Source organism: Talpa occidentalis, unplaced genomic scaffold, assembly GCF_014898055.3.
Source record: "Talpa occidentalis isolate TD23 unplaced genomic scaffold, MPIMG_talOcc4v2.1 talOcc4.12, whole genome shotgun sequence".
In the NCBI taxonomy this organism is placed as follows: Eukaryota; Metazoa; Chordata; class Mammalia; order Eulipotyphla; family Talpidae; genus Talpa; species Talpa occidentalis.
In genome coordinates this window covers 96,550,210-96,572,211 of record NW_023601212.1, presented here as the reverse complement: position 1 = coordinate 96,572,211, position 22,002 = coordinate 96,550,210, and the positions used below count along the sequence as shown (strand labels likewise).

General features: G+C 55.9%; 2 protein-coding genes across 2 annotated transcripts in view; one reads left to right on the top strand and one right to left on the bottom strand.

Annotated features, from left to right (window-relative positions):
• The first annotated feature begins 11,386 nt into the window (after positions 1–11,386).
• SNN (stannin) lies at positions 11,387–20,109 on the top strand. The gene is made up of 2 exons (XM_037507594.2): positions 11,387–11,434; positions 17,161–20,109. Exon 2 carries the CDS (start codon positions 17,251–17,253, stop codon positions 17,512–17,514), a length of 264 nt encoding a protein of 87 aa, XP_037363491.1. The 5' UTR covers positions 11,387–11,434; positions 17,161–17,250; the 3' UTR covers positions 17,515–20,109.
• TXNDC11 (thioredoxin domain containing 11) overlaps positions 20,017–22,002 on the bottom strand; it is a 55,925-nt gene continuing 53,939 nt past the window's right edge. The window contains exon 12 of the mRNA XM_037507592.1: positions 20,017–20,773. Coding sequence (XP_037363489.1) covers positions 20,119–20,773 — 655 coding nt within the window. The 3' untranslated portion in view covers positions 20,017–20,118. The remainder of the gene's footprint in view (positions 20,774–22,002) is intronic.

The window sequence follows — 22,002 nt, the reverse complement described above, 5'->3', positions numbered from 1 at the left end:
GTTCTTCTGGGCCTTTCTAGTGGCACGAGGGATTAACACGCAACCTATGAAGCTGTCTGCAGCCTCTGCAGCATAAGTTTGATCCCTGGCCAGGGAGCTACCCACATGGCGCAGCAGACCTCTCCTGACTTTCCCGCTGCTCCCCTCAGCAGTGTATTTCAGTCAATCTGCCTGTTCTGTTCCCCACTCTGTCTCTGGTGGATCCTCTCACCCTCCATACCTCCGGCCTGTACCCCAGTTCTTGGATGCATAAATAAATAATTTTTTAAAATAGGGGGTTCTTCTTGCTCTGTCTCTGGAATCTCTCCTGAGCCAGCCGCCATGCTGTGAGGACACTCAAACAGTCCCAAGGCTAGGCCACGTGGTGAGGAGCTGCAGCTTCCTGCCTCTAGCCACATGAGCAGTCCCCTTCATGGGACTGCAGCTCTGGCTGGCACCTTGTCTACAACCTCATGAGAGACCCTGAGCCAGAACCACCTTGCCGAGCCACTCCAGAGTTTCCGACCCACACATTCTATGAGAAAATAAGTGTGTGCTCCATGTCAGCAATACACACCTAAGGTGCCCCATATATTAAATTAGGTCTGAGTGATTCCAAGGACTCCCTTTACCCCTACCCCTCATCAGGGTCTCCCAGCAGGCAGGTGTGGGAGATGTGAGCTTTGTACAGTTAGGACATGGGTGTGCATGAGCCTCTACCTACCTATACTAGATTCAGAGCTTGGTAGATCTAGGAGTCCTCTGCCCCCAGCCTGATTGTGGACTGACCCTCCCAACAGGGTCCAGTGTCCCTTGCTTTTCCTGGGACAACAGACCGTAAGTGCCACGGGGGCAGGGACATGCCTAGCTTAACCACTGCAGCTTACTGGGCATGTGGTTGGTGTTCATTAAACAGCTGATCGTCACCCTGAACCAGCTTTTATGGGGAGACACACTGGCTTATTGGAATGCTCTCTGCAGGTAACACGTTGGTGGTTGGGGTCTCCTAGGAAGCTGAAAACTTCCATCTAACTGAAAGCGTGAATGTAGTAAGAGCCACTCTGGAGGTCAAGCCCAGCTCAGGGTTACTTACGCCTCTTGTGCACATTGTTTCTACCCGTTTTAGCAAGGCAGGGCCAGTTCTTCCCATTTTACAGATAAGGAAACGGAGACTCAGAGCAGGTAACTGGGAAGTGGCAGAGCTGGGCTCAAACACAGCTCAACGCCTTTTGTCTGCTGAAGGGCCTCAGGTGGGCAGCTCACGCTGGAGTGTCTGCCCCCTCCACGGCAAGTTCCAGACCTCAGCTGTCTGGAAGAGGGGTTTTTGTGCTCAGACTCCGTTGTGGATGAAAGTCCCCCTGAGCTGGGCCTTGGGAATAATTACTGCCTGACCTCAAAACAACCCCAGGCTGGGGATGGTGGCTGTGAATGATGAATGGCACCAGGGGAACTCTGCGGCCAGTGATTCATCTCCACTGTGACGGGCCGACTGCGGAGGAGGGGAGGCTGGATGGACTCCCCATCAGATGGCCCGTCTCCCTCTTCTACCTTCACAGCCTCAGAGACTAAGGCAGGGGCCACAGGGGAATCAGGAGCCAATCCTGCTCTTTACTACTCCCCCATTAGACCTTCCTCCTGGAGAGGCATCCATTTCTCCAGCTGTGCCCAGGCCTGGGGTCTGGGTTCTGGAGAATGGAGGGAGGGAAGGGAAATGCCTTTGATGTGTGGTGGTGACAGATGAGGGTCATGCAACCAGATCTCCAGGACTCAAGTCGCCTGATATTGTGTCCTAGGAAGCATTTTCATCCTATATGAGCCTCAGTTCCCTCATGTGTGAAGGCTGGGAAATCCCATCTACTTCATGGACTAGTAGGGGTTTATATGAGTTAATAACACATGTACAGAGCCTGGCATGTACATGTTACCTGGCATATAGTAAGTGCTCAATAAACACTAGTGTTCTTATGTGATCTGTCGGGTGGAATGAGAGCAGTCTGTATGCTTTCTCTCATGTAATCCTCATGGCAACCAATGGCAATTATCTCAGATAAACTCCCATTTTGTAGATGAGGAATCTAGGGCTCACAGAGATGAAGTAAGAGATGTGGACACATCTGTTGGATACAAGTGGACAAAAAAATCCACAGAAGGGGCTGAATTTGAACTCAAAATCCAGTGAGCATTTTCTGAGAGTCCCTGTCAACTATTCCGTCCCAGTGTACCCCAAATACACCTGTCACCTTCAGAACCTCTTCTGTTTATATGACCAATCCCTACCTCACATCATACATACCAAAATCAGCTCCAGGTTAAGGACTTAAATGCCAAAAAAGAACTAAAAAACCTGTTAAATCTTTAGTAGAAATGATAGGTAAATATCTTTTAGACCTTAAGGAAGATAAGATTATAAATTTCAATGTTAAAAAATAAAGCTTCAGAATCCTTAGAAAAAGTAGTTGAGATATATTTTAGACCTGAGGATTAAATAAGATGTTCTGCATCGTTAGTGATCACGAAAATGCAAATCAAAATCCCAACAAGCAACAATTTTAAATTAAATTGGCAATAATTCTTCAATTTAATGACATAAAGTGTCAGAGAAGATGTGGCTTATATACGTTGCTGGTGGGAGTGTTATCAGGGCAGTCTCTTTGGAAATTAGCTTGTTGTTATCACCTAAAGTTGAATATATGTATATGACCAGTGTCAGATAAATATCCAGAGAAACTTTTGCATGCTTGCACCAAAAGTCACTCGTGAGAGGGGCCTCCCTAGTGGCACAAGGGGTTAAAGGTGAAGCCCTATCAAGCTATCGCCAGCCTCTGCAGCACAAATTCCATCCCCGGCCAGGGAACTGACCCACATGGCGCAGCAGACCTCTCCCGTCTCGCCCGCTGTTTCCCTTAACAGTGTATTTCAGTAGATCTGCCTGTTCTGCTCCCCACTCTGTCTCTGGTATCCCCTCCTCCTCTCACCTCCGTGCACCTCTGGCCTACACCCCAGTTCTTATATGCATAAATAAATTAAAAAATAAATAAATCTTTTTTTTTAAAAAAGAAGCCACTCATGAGAACAGTGAAAGATCAGTTCATATTAGCAAATATCTGGAGACTACCCACAGGAGGCACAAGGGTCAGCCGTGGTGCACTGACATGGAAAATATGACACAGCAGTTAAGATATGTGAACTGTGACTTGGCTCAATCTTAGCTATGTCCTATTACCTGAGAAAACTAAGTTTCAGAAGACTCATACAGCTTAATACCATTTTCAGTTGTCTGGATCCCCTTTGTTGTCAGTTGAATTGTGTCCCCAGAGAGATACACTGAGATACACTGAGGCCCTAATCGCCAGTACCAATAAATGTGACCTTATCTGAAAATAGGTTAAGGGGAGGGCCCTAACTAATGAGTGGTGTCCTCACAAGAGCAGGAGGAAGTCCTAACTATAGCAATCAGGCAAGAAAAAGAAACAAAACACATTCAAATGAGAAAAGAAGTAAAATTACCTCTGTTTGCAGATGGCATGATCCTATATATAGAAAATCCTAAACACTCCACCAAAAAACTGTTAGAATAAATGAATTCAATCAAATTGCAGGATACAAAATCAACATGTGAAAGTCATTTCTGTTTCTATACACTAACAGCAAGCTGACGAAGGGAAATTAAGAAAACAATCCAACTTAAATATGAAACGATATAATACTTATGGTAGGGGGACTCCCTGGTGGCCTGGTGCTATCACCATTACAGCTTGAGTTTGATCTCTGGCCAGGGAGCTGACCCACATGGCACAGCAGACCTCTCCTGTCTCCCCTCAGCAGTGTATTTCAGTAGATCTATCTGTTCTGCTCCCCACTCTGTCTCTGCCGAATCCTTTCACACCTCCGCTCACCTCTGGCCTATACCCCAGTTCTTCTATGCAGAAGAAAACACACTTATGGTAAATTTAACCAAGAAGGTAAAAGACCTGCAATGAAAATTCTAAGACATTGATGAAGGACTTGAAGATACAAATAGATGGGAAGCTATCCCATGTTCTTGGATTGTAAGAATTAACATCGTAAAAATGTCCATACTATCCAAAGGTATCTAAAAATCCAATGGAATCCCTACCAAAAATCTAATTCACAGAAATAGAAAACAAAACTCTCCTAAAGTTTGTATGAAAACACAAGAGACCCCAAATAACCAAAGCAATCTTAAGAAAGAAGAATAAAGCTGAAGGAATCATGCGTCCTGATTTTAAGTTATACTGCAAAGCAGTAGTAATCAAAACACCATGGTGCTGGGCCTCCCCAGTGGCGCAGCGGTTGAGCGCTGGGTTGCAAAGCTGCCCGCAGCCTCTGCAACGCCGGTTCGATCCCCGGCCGCTGGGCGAGGGTCCCACATGGCGTGCAGACCTCTCCTGCCACACCCGCTGCTCCCCTCAGCAGTGTACTTTGTCATTCTGCCTGTTCTGCTCTCCGCTCTGATTCTGGTGAATTCTCTCATCCTCCCGCGCTTCTGACTGTACCCAGTCCTTGTATAAATAAATAAAATAAAAATCTTAAAAATAAATAAATAAATAAATAAATTCACAGGGCCTCTCTGTCTAAAAAAAAAAAAAAAAAAAAAAAAACCATGGTGCTGCCATAAAAACACACATGTACATCAGTGGAAGTGAATAAAAAGCTCAGAATCAACCCTTGCATGTACACAGTCAACTAATTTTTGTCAAAGGCAACAAGAACTCACAACACAGGAAAGACTTTCTTCAGCAAATGGTGTTGGGAAAGCTGGGTATCCACAAGCAAAAGAATGAAATGGGACCCACTTTATTACACTCACAAAAATTAACTCAAAATGGATCAGAGACTTGATCCTGAATCCACAGAACTTCTAGAAGAAAACAGAGGGGAAAACTCCTTGATATAGGCCTTGTCAATATTTTCTTACATAAGTCACCAAAAGCAGAGGCTCAAAAGCTTATCAACAAGTGGGATTCTTAAAGAGCTTCTTTCTGTACAGCAATGGAAAATCATTATTAAATTGAAAAGTTGCAGGCTTCCCTGGTGGCGCAAGGGCTTAAGCACTGCGCTATAAAGCGATCTACAGCCTCTGCAGCACGAGTTCAATTCCCAGCGGGCCAAGGAGAAACCCACACGGTGCAGCAGACCTCTCCTGACTCGCCCGCTGCTCCCCTCAGCAATGTATTTCAGTAGATCCGCCTGTTCTGCTCCCCACTCTGTCTCTGGTGGATCCTTTCACCCCCTGCATCTCTGGCCTGTACCCCAGCTCTTAGATGCATAAATAATTTTTTTTTAAAATTGAGAAGTCGCTTACAGAGTGTGAGAAAAGCATTTGCAAGCCATATATCTGATAAGGGGTTAGTATCCAAAAGAGGGAGACTAATAAACAATGTAATAGTGTAAATAAATAAATATATAAAATTAACGATCCAGTTGAAAAATGGGCAAAGGACCTGAATAGATATTTTCCCAAAGAAAATATACAAAAGGCCAACGGATTTATGAAAAGGTGCTCAATATCACTACTCATCAGGGAAATGCAAATCTAGATCACAGTGAGATCCCACTTCACACCTACTAAGATGGCTATGATAAAAAAGACAGGAGGGAAAAGGACCCCAGACTCTGGAGAGGAGTGTAAATTGCTGCAGCCACTATGGAAAACAGTAGCGAGATCCCCCCAAATAATTCAAAAATAGAACTACCAGAGGATCCCGCCACCCCACTTCTGGGTTTATATCTGAAGGAAATCACGTCACTATTTTTTTTTTTTTATAATTTCTCAAAGGAAGGGAAAATTTATTGCGCCCTGGGTGGACCTCACGGACCCAAGATGGCACGTCACTATTTTAAAGAGGTATCTGCACCCCAAGCTCACTGCAGCATTATTTACAACAGCTCAGACATGGGAACAACTAAATATACTTCACTGCACCCACTGCATGAAGAAAATGAGGTCTGTCTCTAGTTGCATCACTTAACCTCGGCCTGTGCTCCAGGAAACGTGTCATTAGGTGATTTCGCCACTGTAGGAACATTGTAGCAGTCTCCAGACACCACTTCTCCATTTCACTGGCTTAGAATTTCAGAAGGCCATCTAGGAAGAGCTGGATCATCTGAGATTTCACATTGTTCCCGAGCAGAGCCACAGTGGATGCTACAACGTCATGAGGAATTAGAAATTTGGGGATCGCGTTGATGAGCCCAATGACATAATTCAGTGCATGATGATATACAACAGAATAGTACTCGATCATAAAAAAGGAAGCTCTGCTATTTGCAAAAACATACATCAACCTGGAGGGCATTGCTGAGTGAAATTAACCAGACGAACGGTGCATGATATCACTTCTACGTGGAATCTAAAAGGAAAAAAAAATCCAATTTCATGAAAACACTGAATAGTTGACAAGGCTGACCAGGGGCAGAAATGGGACTATGTGGATCAAAGGGTACAATCTTTCAGTTACAGAAGATAAGTTCTGAGGATCTAATATACGGCATGTGACTAGTGTTAACAATCCAGTGCTGTCGTCTCGAAAGTCACGAGAGCGGATCTGCAGCACACACACAAAGCACGAGCGACACGAGATCTTGATCTGGGTAATCACTCCCTTCGTAGACACGTTTCAGATCATCACGCTGTACACTTTAAGTATATACAAGGATATTTGTCAATTACTCAATAATGTTGGCGCAAGGGGTTAAGCACCGCACTATGAAGCAATCAGCAGCCTCTGCAGCATGAGTTCCATCCCCGGCCGGCCAGGGAGCTACCCACATGGCGCAGCAGACCTCTCCTGACTCGCCCACTGCTCCCCTCAGCAGTGTGTTTCAGTCATTCCGCCTGTTCTGTTCCCCACTCTGTCTCTGGTGAATCCTCTCACTCCCCGCATCTCTGGCGTGTACCCCAGCTCTTGAAGGCATAAATAATGTTAAAAAAAATGTTGGGGCGTGGAGAAGAGGGAAAGACATGCAAGGAGAATACATGTGAAGACGGTGTCAGAGATTGGGGTGAGGCACCCACAGCCATGGGTGCCAAGAGTTTGGCAACGGCCAGAAGTCAGAGAGGCCTGGAGCAGATGGTTCTCTAAACTCTCACAACTGTGAGGAGACATTTCTACGGCTTTAGGCCACCCGTCAGTGGTGATCTGTTCTGGCAGCCCTAGGAAGCGAATACGCCCTTTGAATCAAATTAGGAAGAAGAAACTAAAATAAAGACATACTTTCTAGTGTAGGTATAATAAAATGGCACAGAAAGGAATAGAAGGAGGGCGGAAGACAGGATTCGGGGCGATGCAGACCCCAGGCAGGGAGAGGGTGCGGGGACCTCAGACTGGATCTTGGCCACCATTAGGGTCCTGGCTTTTGGTCTGCTCCATGGACTACCTGGTGTGTGTGACCAGATTAAAACCACTAAGGACAAGTTTTTAAAAAGCAGGTCAGGCAAGGCCCAAAGAAGAGAACAGGCCACGCTGTGGATTATGGGCTGTCCATTCGGCCCCCTGAAGCTCATTAAATAATTACTTAAAAAGAACACGGCTCCCCGCCCATCATCTGGAAGCCCAGCACGCTTCCAGGTCTGCTCTGGTGCCAGGGCCAGGGGGCATCTGTCCCATTGCCCAGCACACCCCAGAGAGGCCCTGTCCCTCTCCCAACCCGGGCTCTCCCACTCTGCCCCCCGCCCCAAAGCACATACACTGCCTGGTGTTTGGTCATTGTACTTGCTTCTGCTTTTCTTGTCTGCAGTCCCCCCCAGCAGCGTCAGGAGGGCTGAGTTTTGACTGTCTGGCTCAGGGCTGTCTCCCCAGGCCCTAGCACTTGGCACACAGTAGGCGCTTAATAAGGAGGAGGTGAAAGAAAGGATACTGAATCAATGAATGAGCAGTTTTGTGAACAGTTGCTCAGTGGGCTCAAGCGCTCATGTGTGTGTGTGTTTGGGGCTGTAGATACGGCACATGGAAAACGGGGGGACACCTGATACCCCCTCTCTTTGTCCAGTGCCCATGCACAGACACCCAGACACCAGGAATGAGGAGCAGAGTTCACCCAGATCCTACTTAGCTCATGACAACCCAACCGGACGTTTCTAGAGGACACAGGACACATTTCCTTCCATTCTGGGGTACAGGCCAGAGGCGCCGGAGACAGAGTGGGGAGCAGAACAAGGCAGACTACCGAAACACACTGCTGAGGGGAGCAGCGGGCACGACAGGAGAGGTCTGCCGTGCCATGTGGGAATCTCCCTGGCTGGCCGGGAATCAAACCTGCGCTGCAGAGGCTGTGGACAGCTTCACAGCGCTGCGCTCAACCCGCTGCGCCACCGGGAAGCCCCCTCGGTCATCCACTTGCACGCCCCACTGCTTCCAGGTGCCGGGACTTCCTCTACCTCACGGCCCTTATAGTTTGCTTTAAGTTAAATCACTCCCTGCCTGCCTCCCTGGTAGATTGCCTTAAAAGTGAAGAGACTCATAATGGCAAAGCAATACCAGTGCCCCAAACAGAGGGTGACTGTAAGCATGAATATAAAAAACCATGTTCAATTCTAGCTCAAGGTTCGGAGCCCAGGTCTGCTCTTTCCCAGCGTACTGGGCAGAGCCAGGCTGGAGAGACATTAAAGCCACAGAAGAGAAAATGAGGCTTTCTCGACGTGTAAGAACTGCTGTGTGACTCAGTCAGGTGACACCCCCTCTGGGTCCCATCGAACCGCACCCTGTGGAACCACCAGTGCAGCCCTCACCTTCCAGCCGAGCAGTTCCCATTCCACTTTTAGACCTGGAGCCCTTGCGGTGTGCTCTGGGGGCAGGCGCCTGCCCAGCTGGGTGACCTTGGGCAGGCCAGGGAGCCCCAGCTGAAGTCTCCCCTGAGGCTAGCTGAGGCCTCTCTCTTCCCCTGCAAGCCCCTCCCTTGTCCCAGCCCCTCCAGTGCCCCAAGGAGGGCAGGCACAGGGCCAGGCTGGCACAGGGCAGGTCCAGCTGGGCCCCAGCAAGCCCTAGGGAGCCCGGCTGAGCTCATCCCTTGCCCTTAATTATTTTCAGGCTAATGCGCATCTGAGAACCTCCATGCCATCGACAGGGAGGACCCTTGGGACTCTGGGGGCAGGGAAGTTCTTCAGGCCAAATGTCACCATGGAGGAAAGTGGCAGGGCCTTGAAAGAGGAAGCTGTACTTTCTGCCTCTGCTTTGTTGGGGAGAGCTGGGGCTAGGGCTGCGACATGCAGTTAAGGTTGCAGTTAAGCACAGACCTCCGCAGCCTCCCAGGCTCAGCGCTCAGCACCTTTTAGCGTCTTAGCCCCTGGCTGCTCAGCATGGCGTGGGGTGCCTTAGCACCACCAGGAGCTGTTGAGAATGCAGAGCCTTCAGGTCTAGACCTGCCGAGTCAGAGTCTGCCTTCTCACCAGCCCCCAGGTGATGTCTATGGTCACGTGCTGAGCTATGCCTCAGTCTCTCCATCTGCAAAACAGGGATTACAATTAGGCTTAAGAGGTACTTAGCAGCGTGTTTGACACTATTATTATGATTATCATTGTTATCGAGGCAACTATGGGAAAGACATTGGCTGGACCCAAGTGGACCACTCCCAGCCCCCCATCTCTCAGCACCCCAGAAGTGGGTTTCCACATGACCCACTGTGAAGATGTAGAGCCTGAGACTCAGCAAGGTGCGATAACTAGCCCAAGATCCACGCAGGCAACCCCAAGTTTGCCACCATGCCTATCCGACCCTCTTACTAATGGTAAGGGCGAATGGGTGGAACCGTTTTCTCTATCTGGCAATTGACATGCTCACAACCAGCCTGTGAGGTTACCCTTTCTGTCACCCCCTTTTTCAGATGAGGAAACTGAGAGATGAAGCTACTCAGCAGAACAGGCTGGGCTGCAACCACTCTGCCTGCCTCTCATCTATGCCATGCTGAGTGCCCTACACCACACCCCCTCCTGCCTCCCTGAGCTTGCTTCCCCAGCCCTGGCTCTGGGCCTCTGAGCTGCCCCTCCCACATCCTCACCACTAATGAGGTCTTTGCCAATTTGAGGCTGGGCCCACACCGGCCACTGGGCCTGCCTCTGTGGGAAGAACCTGTTTCCTTCCATTCTGGGTTGCTAGGTGTGGAGGATGGGGCAGGGGTCTTGGAGGGCAACGCAAGGTAGGCTCAGGACAGAGGCCTGGTCCGCCTGGCTGGGGCTCCCAGAGCAGCTGGCCTGGGCGAGGTTGCCCTCTGCCTCTGGAGCTCCGGGTTAGGATGCACTGGGCCTGGCCTGGGACTCTGCAGCCCAATCATTCGTTCAACACCCCAGGTCCAGGTACTGCTCTGCAGCCCTGGTGATGGATGGAACAGGCCCCGTCCTGGGGCGACAGACGGCCCCAAATCACACACCCTGGGAATCACACACCCTGGGAATCACACACCCTGGGAATCACACATCCTGGGAAATGTACACTTTCACAATCACAGGGGACCACTCTTGGGTGGAGATGGGGGAGGGGCTCCTAAGGAAGGACATTTAGGCTGATGGAAAGATGAAGTGGAAGAATGTTTCAGCTGAAGGCCCCCAGATGGGGAACAGAGAGACAGCCAGGCTGGGGGGAGTCAGGCAAGCTGGGTCCCCCATCCTCTGAGTCAGGACCTCCATCTTCTCCCAGAGGGTTCTCCTGAAAGCTGGGAAAGACCTCCCAGGATGTGGGGCTCCACCTGCACCCCTCCTGCCTTCCAAGCCAAAGACAGTGGCCCAGGAAAGTCGGGTGACACAGGCCTTGAAGGACTCATCCTTCCCGCTCTTGCGGGCTCCCACTGCCGAAAGGGGGGCGTCCCTGGCTGGGCTGCCTCCTCGGGTGGACAAGTGGGGGTCACTGCACCGCTGAGCCTCGGCGGTCCAGGCCTGGCCGCAAATCCCGCTTCCTCATGAACCTGCTGTGGGACTTCCTGGGGCCTCGGCCGCCTCGCCTGGGACACGGGGTCCTGCTCTGTCCTCTCCGAACAAGAACATTCACTCGGGGTTCGGCCTCGCCCCAGTCCTGCAGGGGACTCCGCCAGTCCCCGCCTCCTTGCCCTACTCTTACCGGCTTTGTGCCTCAGTTTACCCCAGGGAGCGGGCTGGAGCGAAGGCCCCCGGCCCCGCCCCGCCCCCGCCGGCTCCCAGCGCGCCGCCGGCCGAGCCCACCCGCCCCCGGGCCGCCAGCTGCGCGCAGCCCACGCCCCGCCGGGGCCACCCCGCGCCCGGCGCACGTGATCCCGCGGCAGGCCCGCCCCCGCCCCGGCGCGAGCCGCGATTGGCCGCCCGGAGGCCCCGCCCCGGCGGGGGCGGAGCGGAGCCGGAGCGGCCCCGCCCGCCGCAGCGCGAGGCTGCTGCGTCCCCGCGGTGCGCGGCGGCCGGACCGGGCGGGCGGGCGGAGCCGGGCCCGCGGGGCTTCTCGGGGCGATCGGGCCGAGCGGCGGGGGCGCCATGGTGAGCGGGCCGGGCGCGAGCCTGAAGGAGGAGCAGGGCGGCCGCGGACGGGGTGGGGCGCGCGGGGCCCCCCGCGGGCCGGGGTCCCCGCTGCGGGGGAGGGGCCGCGGGCGGGGGCGCGGCTTCGGGGGAGGGTCTGTTCGGGGGGCCGCGCCCGCGGGCGGGGGCTCTTTGTCCGCGGCGCTGCGGCGAAATCGGGACAAAGGAGTCGGCGGCCGCTTTGCGGGGAGCGGGTGTCCCCGAGCCCGGCGCGCGCACCCCGCCGCGGCCCGCAGCCCCCCCGGGCCGGCCGCCGGGCGATGCAGAAGGCGGGGTCCCCGCGGCGCCTGGACGGAGCCTCCCCGGAGGCTCCCGGGGGGGTGGCGGGTCCGGCGCCCCAGCGCCCCTCTCGCGGGTGGGGAAACTGAGGCCCGGCCGCCGCGCTCGGCGCCGGGTGCCGCTGGCAGTGGTGCGCGGCGCGGGCAGGGCTGACTCTCGTGGCCCCCCACTTCCCCCCGCGCCGCCCCCAGGCTGGCTTGAACGGCCTCTCCCGCCGCCGCTCCCCTCCGGCTGTCGCCCCCGGGCGGGGCCCCTGCCTCCCCCAGCCGCGCGGGGCCGAGGTGGGGCGACGACCCCCTGCGCGCAGGGTCGGCTGAGAGGGTGCGCCCAGCGCGCTGGCACCGCGCCCCACCCCGCCCGCGCCTGGCACGCGGCGCCGCCCGGCGCGTCCCGTCTCCGGGTCTCGGGCACGGAACGCAGGTCGCCCACCTGCCCAGCGGCGCCCGGCGGGGTCTCCTGGCCCCCAGCGCTCCGGGAAGGCGAGGGCGTGGCGAGGGGAGGGTCAGAGATAGGACATTAGAGTGTCTGGGTTGAAATCCGAAATCCGGGGTTCTGGATCCAGGCCGCCGGGACTGGAATCCCTGCGCAGCCACTCTGGAGCTGTGTGACCTTGGGCCACTGGCGTGACTTCTCTGAGCCACAGATTCTTTATCTGCAAAGTGTGTAAGGTAGTAAACTCAGTGCTGGGCTTGTTTTGAGGCCACAGAGGCATCTGTAAGAAGCATTTAGCTCAGTCTGGCTCGGAGTCGTCATAGCCAACTTTTGTCGAGCAGCTACTGTTATTGCCAAAGTTGTTTGGCCAAGTGCGCGCCCCCCCCCCCCCCCCGGGGCAGCCTGGGAGAATGACCAGTGACTGATTCACAGGGTGGGGGTTTGAGTCTCTGGCCTGAGCCCCAGGGGACCAGGACTGACCTTGGGGCAGTCCCCCAGCCCTGCGTGCCCCAGCTTCCTCTTCTGCACAGGGAACCTGGGGGTACTGCTGCGAGTTTCCTCTTCAGGAGGAGGGGGGTGCGGTGGTTGGCCGTGGAGGGTGAGATGCAGCGCTGGGCACAGCCCATCGTTGTTAGTGTCCCTCCCCATCCTGGCTGGCTGGGTTCTGGCTTTTTGGAGGGCAGGGGCTTGTGTGACACGATGTTGTGCCGTGTATCCATGACTGCTCGGGCCTGGCACGGAGCAGACGTCCCATCTGTGCCCTCCCTACAGGCAGACAATGTTTTTGGATTGTGAACTGAGGTTCCCTAAAAAGGCAGGGCCTGGTACACCTGGCAGAGGCCTTTGATGGGTTCAGGGGGCTTGGCTCAACCCCTGGAGCTAGTGCTGGAAGCTATGGAGGGGGTGTCTGGCCCCCTATGGCAGGGTGCCCCAGAAGGTGGAGGCTGCGGGTAGGGTGACAAGGTAGACTCGGGGACACTCGTGATGCAGCATCCTGTTTGTGCCTTTGGCGGGGACGGGCTCTGGCCCTCCTGGGAGGCAGGGCTCAGTGTGGGGGAAGTAAGGTCTGAGGGGTACATCCTCCCTGTGGCACCCAGGAAGACATGCCCCGTGACATGCAAACTGGTGGCCCCGTGGTCCTTTTCACACTTGTCACTTCTCATCCGCCCCACAGTCTGCTGTTGGGGTCGGGCTTCATTTCCATTTCCACAATGAGCAACTGAGGCCACTCGCTGCAGCTTGCTTGGCTGGTCAAGACAGCGCCAGAGAGTGGTGGGATAGGGTGGGGTGTAGAGGGGATTCGGGTTCTGTGCTGCTGGCTGCCGCCCCTGGACCTAGGGTGTGAACTGTGGCCTCGGGAGAGTTGGCATCGGGAGACACCGCCCTCGGTTTGCCAGTGGCCAAGGCAGGGACCCCGTCCTTTTGAGCCCACTGGTGGATGGAGGGGAGCCTGCGAGGCTCTGAGGGGGGCCTACGCAGGTGGGTGAGGCTGGCGTTTGGGCTTGTTTTCCAGCAGCACTGGCCCAGCCGAGGGAGGGGACTGAGGGCTGAAGGAGCCGGAGGGTGGGGCGTAGTGGGGGACTGGCCCCTATGTTGGGAGGTATCCCAGTAGCCTTGGGCTTCCAGGTCTGGCTCTGACTGAGGGAGCTGGCGAGCAGAGGTGGTGGGTATGGGCTGTTCCCCAGTCCCGAGTGCCAGAGACCACAACTCCTGTGTCAGTTTCCACGTGTGTAAAGCGGGGATGGAGACGGCGAGCAGGCAGTGGGCAGTCACTCCTTAGGGGCTGGCCTGAGGGTCCAGGTTTCCTTCGTGCCATCTTGGGTGTCTCCCCAGCCCAAGCTCTAGCCCGCTGGTCCCACACAGGGTCTGGAGCTATGAGCTGTGCTGGATCACGGTGGGGGGATCAGCCAACTTGTAGGGGATACCTTGGCTCACAGGGGTCTGAGGGAGGCCCAGAGAGGCCGAGCAACCAGGCGGCCCATACCAGGAGGGTTTAGGGGATGCTTGCAGCTGTCCTCATACTCTCCCATCCGTTCCCCTGCACTCGTGGAGACAGCTGCCCCTTCACGCGCACAGGCCTGCCTGAAATCCACTTGCACACGCCCCTTCTGCCCCCGCATGCAGGCCGCAGCCTGTCCTCCCGCCCTCCGTGCAGACCGAGGCTGTTGGGGCAGGCTGGTGCTCAGGGGCTGCGAGTGGCTTCAGCTTAGGGAGCAGGTTTGGGGGTACAGGCGCCACTGGGAGCCCCGTGAGAGGAGGGTCTCTCACTCATTAAGTCCCAGGACTGGGGAAATGCAGCCTTTATTGAGCACTGGCTGTGTACTGACAGTAGAGCCCAGGCCCTGGGCGGTGGGCAAGATGGACACGGTGTGCTCCTCTGACGGGCTGAGATCCACTGCAGGAGGGAGTCGGCAGCCCTGGAACTGGTTCCCAGAATTTCAGGGAGCGAGGAGAGCCAACTGAAGTAGGGCAGGGTGAAGGGGCGAGGGAGCAGGGATGGTCTGGGAAGGCGCCTGCCAAGAGGCGCCTTCAGAAAAGGTCCAGAGTAAGAGGAAAGAGCCAGTCACGGGACTTACAGGGAAGAACTTTCCAGGTAGAAGGAACAGAAAATGCAGAAGCCTTGAGGTGGGAGGACGGGGGTGTGAAGAAGCTCGGGAGGCAGGAATTTGGATTCTCTCCTGCTGTCAGGGAGGCGCTGAGGGGGATGACGTGATCAGACTTTTGAGATCAGTTCTCAGGAAATACTTGCCGAGTGAACAGGGCTCTCAGGAGGAGCGCCCACGGCCAGGTGGGCTATGGCCTGCTCACCTGGCCCCTAGAGTAGGGAGCAGCAGCTGACAGGGTTTGGGGGTCACCACTCATTCAATTGGGGCTGTTTCTGCCTCAGTTTCCTCATTAGTCTTGGGACTCCTGGTTTCCCCCGGGACTTGACGGTGCCTCCTGAACCCCCCAGTTGGTTTGGCTCTGGCGGGGGGGGGGGGGGGGCGGGCAGGGGGTCCCTCCTTCTTGTTGCTGTTGTTTGAATTCCCACTTCCTGCCACTGAACTACCCCCACCCCAAGCACACACACACAAGCGCACGCATGCAGACACACACGCGCACACACTTCCCCTTCCGAACCGATACTGACTTGCCTTCCTGTGCGGAGCCCCATGGAGGCTCCAGTGGGCAGCAGAGAGGGAGGTGGGGACCGCCAAGGAAAGCACATGCCCCCCCCCCCCCCCCCCCCCCCCCCGCAGGGTGAGGGCATGGAGGGGGGGCAGGTTCACCCAGCCCCCAGCCGCAGCAGACAGGCTGTGCGCAGACAGGCTGTGCGGAGGGTCAGGGGGTCACCTGCCCATCTGGATGCCTGAGAGAACTGGCTGAACTGGTTGTGGGAGCTGAGGGCAGCTCTGATGGTGGCTGGGGAGAGGCCGGGGTTGCCTGGGGCACAGAGGGCAGCGGGGTGACTCAGGCAGGGGCATGATGGGGAGGCAGGTGGCAACCATGCCATGGGGCTGCACACTAGGGTTGCAGGCTGAGGCCCATGCCCTGAAGGTGGCAAGGAGGAGGCCGAACCCGGGATCTCCCCGCTGCCCAGGCCCCTCTGCAGACGTGGGCATGTGTGGCAGGTTGGTACTTGGCGGTCTGCAGAGTTTCCCAGGGTCTGGTTCTTGGGCAGACTCTGGGAGTCTGGGGGGGTACTTCCTGGATGCGAACCATTTCCAATTAAGGCGAATGCTCAGGACAGGGCAGGTGCCATCCCGTATGGAGGGGACGGCTTCTCTCCTGACTTGAGTTGATGTCAGTCCTCTTTAAAAAGGCAGTTCAGACGCAAGCTCTCGCTAAGCACAGCCCTCCGGCGGGCAGTAGGAAGGCGTCGAGGGCTCTCCCTGGCCCTCATAGTCATGTGCTGGGTGCCATCACATGCTCCGTTGGTGGAGAGGTAGGAGCAATAAGCAAGTGCAGGGTCTTGGGGCGCAGGGGAGCCTGCTCAGCGCTGGGTCACCCCGTCTGCATGTTCTCCCTGCCTGTGCTCCTCACCAGCCCCACCAGCAGGAGCGCTCTGCAGCTGGCCGGTCTGAGGATCCCAGCCCAGGGAGTGGTGGGCCGGCGTCCCTGCCCCCACCCCAACCAGCCTCGGCTGCAGGCCCTGTGCTGCCTTCAGAGCCTTAGCAGATGCTCTTCCCCCGCCACATCTTCCCGCAGGTCTCAGCATTAGCCTCTCCCTGCCGTTGCCTGCCCCGACGACGTTTAGTTAGCATGTGACACCGGCGCTTTCTGGCAGGCCCTCCCCGCATCTGTGTGACAGGTGCTTTGATGTACCGACTGGCCGTTCGCGGTCTGGCTCCTGTACCAGGCCTGAGCTGGGTTGGGGTGGGGTCCCTCGGTCCCACTGTCCCCGGAGCTCCTGGGCACATCCCTTCCCCAGGCTGGTGCAGTCCCTGTGGGCACAGGCTGCTGTCAGCTGCAGCGCTCACAGGCGTTCCGGAAGACGTGGTCAGCTCTATCTGTCTCCCGTTCACCAGGCGGGCGGATGTCATTTCCCTGCTTTTGAGCCCCCCTTGATCACCACCCAGCTCGGGCTCCTCTGGTCCCTCAGCAGTGTCTGAACTCCTGGTGGTGCCAGGCTTCCAGAACATGCACCTTAAACAGAAGAGCCTGCCCGACCTCTGACCCTCACTGAGCCTCCCTTGCAGCGGGTCTCGGGTTGCTGGCGCCCGCCCACCCTGCGTCTCGGCCCTTGGCTGAGGTCCGGGGCTGCCTCGCTGCAGAAGCACTACAGGGTGGGAGGTGGTGATGGCAGCCAGCTGGGGTGAGCGAAGAGAACGCTGGTCACGTCGCAAACAGGGAAACAGTAACAGCCAACTGGCGCGTTTCTCACTGGGCTGAGGGCAGGCCCATCAGGCTTAAGAACGGAGAGCCCGGCTGAGTCCACGCGCAGCCTGGGCCAAGGGGGAGTCCCCGATGTAATCTCATCTTGCCTTGTCTCTCAGGACTTCCGTGTCCAGCCCGACTTCCAGCCTCGCTGAGCGGCGGCCGCCCCCACGTGCTTCCTGCCGCAGAAGCCGCCCCACACGCCGACCATGTCTATTATGGACCACAGCCCCACCACTGGCGTGGTCACGGTCATCGTCATCCTCATCGCCATCGCCGCCCTGGGGGCGCTGATCCTGGGCTGCTGGTGCTACCTGCGGCTGCAGCGCATCAGCCAGTCGGAGGACGAGGAGAGCATCGTGGGGGATGGCGAGACCAAGGAGCCCTTCCTGCTGGTGCAGTATTCGGCCAAGGGACCCTGCGTGGAGAGAAAGGCCAAGCTGACCCCCAACGGCCCGGAAGTCCACGGCTGAGCTGGGATGCAGCGGCTCCCGGGCCGGGCTGCAGCCAGCCGAGCGGCGTGCGAGGAGCGGAATCATGCAGACGTGCTGCTGCCGGAGGAGGGCTGATGCCGGCATGGCCTCGCCTGGCTTCACCATCGCATGCACTGACTCCCGGGGTTCCAGCCGTCCCGAGCAGGACGCCATGGCCCTGGGCATCCCCTTGGCTTCCTGGCCGGGCCACCCATTGCAGGCAGTGGGCAGGCCTGGCCTTGCTGGGGCTCCTGGCCCCCTAGCGCTTTTGTTACTTGAATGTTTAGCTGAGCCTGTTTTTGACGGAGCTACTACTGTAATGCGTGAACTCACAAACCTGTGAACTGTAAATAGGCCCCCAAAGCACGTGCTTAAACCTTTTTTTGCTGATTTTTTAAACATTGTATAGAGCACATGGGACCGACCGCGCCGCGGAGGGGCTGAGCCAGGGCTAGGGAGGGGGGCGCAGACCTGTCAGGCCCGAGGTGCACTTGGAGGGGCCCGCTGATGTAGGGGTGTGTGCGCGGCCAGAGGAAGTGGCCAGTTGGTTTGAAGTCTCGCAGTGGGCCAGGGGGGGTGCTCCGGTGACCTCTGCTTGGGTAGCCGTGGGCGGAGCCGAGCCACGCCCCCCGACGTTTCTAGGTAGATCCGGAGGTGCGCCGCCTGCTCCTGTTGTCGGTGGAGCAGTTGCAAGGAAGCTATTTGAGCTGCTTGGGAGCCAGTGAAGGACGAGTCCACAGTCCTGAGGGCTGCCCGGTGGCCACGTAGCGGAGCAGTGTCTTGCCCCCTGGCCTTGCGCATGCCAGTATGCCCGTCCCAGCCCCCCCTCCCCGTCATGGCTCCGACCCCCCTGGAAACTCCCGAGCCCATGTGGCTGCCTCTACCTGAGACCCAGTTGGCCCAGGAAAGAGAAAAAAATGTGTCTCTGTGGGTTGTTGTATTTAATATTTTCTGCACTGGAAGGGGGCAGGAGAGTTGAATGGTCTCCCCCCCTTCCCTTTTCCTAAATAACGTCCTCTCAGATTACCACCCATCTGCTGGGTGCTGTGTCCACCGTCCCTGATCTGAGAGCCCCAGGCCATTTCCTGCTTACACAAGCACAGATGCCCCTAGCGGGGCGGCAGGCAAGGACAGGTTCAGGGCCTGGTTCTCACGAGGATGAGGGGCTGGTGGCTGCAGGAGAGGCCAGCACCCCAGCAGCCTCTTCTCCTAAGTGACCCTGTGTGCATGTGCCTAAGCTCGCTTAGATCTCTAGCCCACCACTGTAAGCACATTCTCCACGGCTGCAATTAAACAGGACCAGTTGGCATCCTGGGAACCAAAACTGGCCTCAGCACTGGGGCAGCCTGCCAGCAGCCGGGGCGAGGGCTCCCAGGTGGCAGCAGACCACAGCCTCCCCGCCACCCCCACCAAAGTTCTGGTCTCCTGGGCAGGCTGAAAGCGCCCCTCTGGCCTCATCAAGTCCCCACTGAGAACTAAACTACTTTCTGGAACCCCAAGCAGGGAGCTTAGGGAACACTCATTGTAGCAGCAAACATGCCTACATCGGGGGATCAAAATGAGCTTGGGGAAAAGGGAGAGAGTAGCTAATTAGGCAATTTCAACTGAAGGCATGAATGAGATACCCCAGGTGGGCGACCAGGGAAGCCTTAGAAAGCAGCTGGGCCTTAGCAGAGAGGCCATGCCTTTGGGTCCCTTACTGGGGTGGCCAGGCATGGGTCTGGAGGGACCAGGATACAGAGCAGGCAGCGAGCTGGTGAAAGATTTGGGAGGTCTGCTTTCTAATTCCCCTCTCATTCCAGAACTTCCCAGCTTTCTACCTCTACTTTCCACAGCCAGCAGCACACACCTGGGCTGTCTGTCCACCTGAGTCATCCAGGAGCAGACGTCTGGGACTTGCAGTCTCTGGGCCTGACCGTGACTGCCAGACCTGCCCTGAGCTTCTTTGCTTGCCAGTGAGGTGTTGAGATGAAGTGTCACTTTTGCCTCATTTTCACTTGTGAGGGTGGCAGCCTGTCTGCCCCATTGGTGCAGTGGCCACGCTGGGGCGGCGGGTGGGGGTGAGTGGCATGGTGGGGCACCGGTGGGGGGGTGGGGAGGTAGTGAAAAATGCCTGTAGAACTGGTGAATAACCACATAATAGCTCTCACTGTTCTTATGTATCAATAGCTACTTTTTTTTAGCGTAGACACCAGAGCCACACACTCCAATGGCTTAGGAAGTTATGACCTCTCATTGAATTCTTTCTGAATAGCCCGACTGTTGTGTGCAAGTCTTCTTACTAGTCTGTCAAGAAACTAACCTTTCATCCTGCACGTCATCGCAGCAGCAACAGGAGGGGCAGGGAGGGAACTCTGACGCTGAGCCACCGAGATACGGACTAACTTTCCAAACAGATCTTCAAATGGACTGTGCTACTGTTTCTGTCTCAAAGCTACCAAGTTTGTGCAATAAGTGGAAGGGATGGCATCCCTGTTCAATAAAAGCTGAATGACATTCAAGTTGATTTTCTAGACCACTGAGAAAATCTTTATTTACAATAAATTTCAATAAAATTTGCATAAATATTCCCAATGTACAGTGTTCATCTCTGATTTCTTCATGTCATTTTAAGAGTTCATCTGTCCTATTCTCGTTGCTCCTTTCGGCCGCCAGCGCAGTGCTGATGTTGGGAGGCGGCGCAGAGCTGCCAGGCAGCCGGGGGGCACCTGCGGGCTCGGGGCGGTCCGAGTGCACCTCTTTTGGGGCGGCCAGGTGCTGGGCTCCGTCCTGGCCCTCCAGTTTCCGCTCCATGGTGGCCACGAGGATCTTGAGCCAGGCGTTCTCGGTGAGGAGGCTCTCTGAGGCGTCGGCCAGCTCCTGGAGCTTGCGGGCCACCTCCTCCAGCTCGCGGGTCTTTTGCTCATACAGGGCCTGTAGCTGCTCGCTGTGCAGCTGGAGCAAGCCGTGCTGCTTCTCCAGGGTCTGCTTCTGCCGCAGCAGCCGGTGCTCGTCCCTGCGCGCGCTGGACAGCCGGGCCTCCACCTGTACCTGCGCCCGCTGCAGGGTGCTGATCTCTGCTCTCAGCTTCTGGATCTCTCTCTCCAGGTGGGAGATGTGTCCCTGCTGGAGCACGGCCTCGCTCTGAAGACACTCTTTGGTAGCAGGGTTAGCCAAGTTGTGGGGGGCAGAAGCAGGGTTTGAGTGATGCAAAATGAACCTCAGCAGGTTTGGAAGGGTGATGGGGAGGTCTTCGGGGTATTTCACACTGAGGTCCTTTCTGGAGGGAAAGGGGAAGAGTCAGAGATGAGAGTCACTGACATTGCAAGGCCAAACCCAGGATGCTGGTGAGGTCAGTGCAGGCCTGACCAAAGACAGCGAGGACTGTATGCACTGAAAGGTCACGAGGAAAATGTTATCTGGGCCCCCAAAATCGCTACAAGGCTGCAGGTGCCCAAATGCTTGTTCTGTAAGGAAGGTGGCTTATGTTAAATGCGTGTTTGTTCCTGAGGGCAAACAACTCAGTTTGTATACACAACTTTCCAAAAAAGACCAGCGCTTCCGGGCCCCAGCATGGAGTCAGTGACGTGGGTGCTGGGAGAGCTGGTGGAGGGGCCTTCATGCATCTGACTGCCATGGCGTGTCAGGAAGCGCGACCTGGGGCAGGACCACCACATTGTCCCTCTGTGGCCTTCTCGGTGCTTGGTGAAAGGGCAAACGCCTGAAACACCTGGTTTCTTCAGTAAGTGCTTATTATGCACCATCCAAAGCAGGAGTTTGTAACTGGGGGTGACTATACCCCCTCACTTGGGGACATTGGCAACATCCAAAGACATTTTTATTGTCACGACTGGGGAAGTGTTACTGGACCCCCAATCCTTGACAAACCAGCCAAGGGACTCTGAGGGGCCGGCCCTGAGAGCATGGATGAAGGAGAGAAGGTCACTGGTGGAGGCATCTCCCCTGAAGTTTGGTTGCAAGTCCTGTGGTAAAAAGTTCCTTTCTAGAACTTCTCATTTAGTTGTCCGATGACCAAAAGGTGTACACAGATGCATTTACCTGTGTACATACAACTAGCTGCAGTGCCTGACAACCCCAGCTCAGTGCATGACATGGGCACGCAGATGGCCCCAGAGGCCCTGCCCAGAGTGGACACGCAGGACTACGCTCGCCATCATGAGCTCCTGCACAAGTGACTGTATTGTGCCCCTGAACTGCCATACCTGTAAAATGGGGGTAAGCCTATCCCCTCTACCTCACAGGATGTTGTAAGGATAATGTGGGTTAAGTGAACGCTCAGTGTTTGCTAAAAAAAAAAAAAATTCACATTGTTCCTTAAAAAAAAAAAAAAACACAAAACCAACCAGCAGGGCCTCCCCGATGGCGCAGGGGTTAAAGACACAGCACTGTCAAGCTACTGCCAGCCACTGCAGCACAAGTTTGCTCCCCAGCCGGCCAGGGAGCTGACCCACACGGCGCAGCAGACCTCTCCTGTCTCCCCGCTGCTCC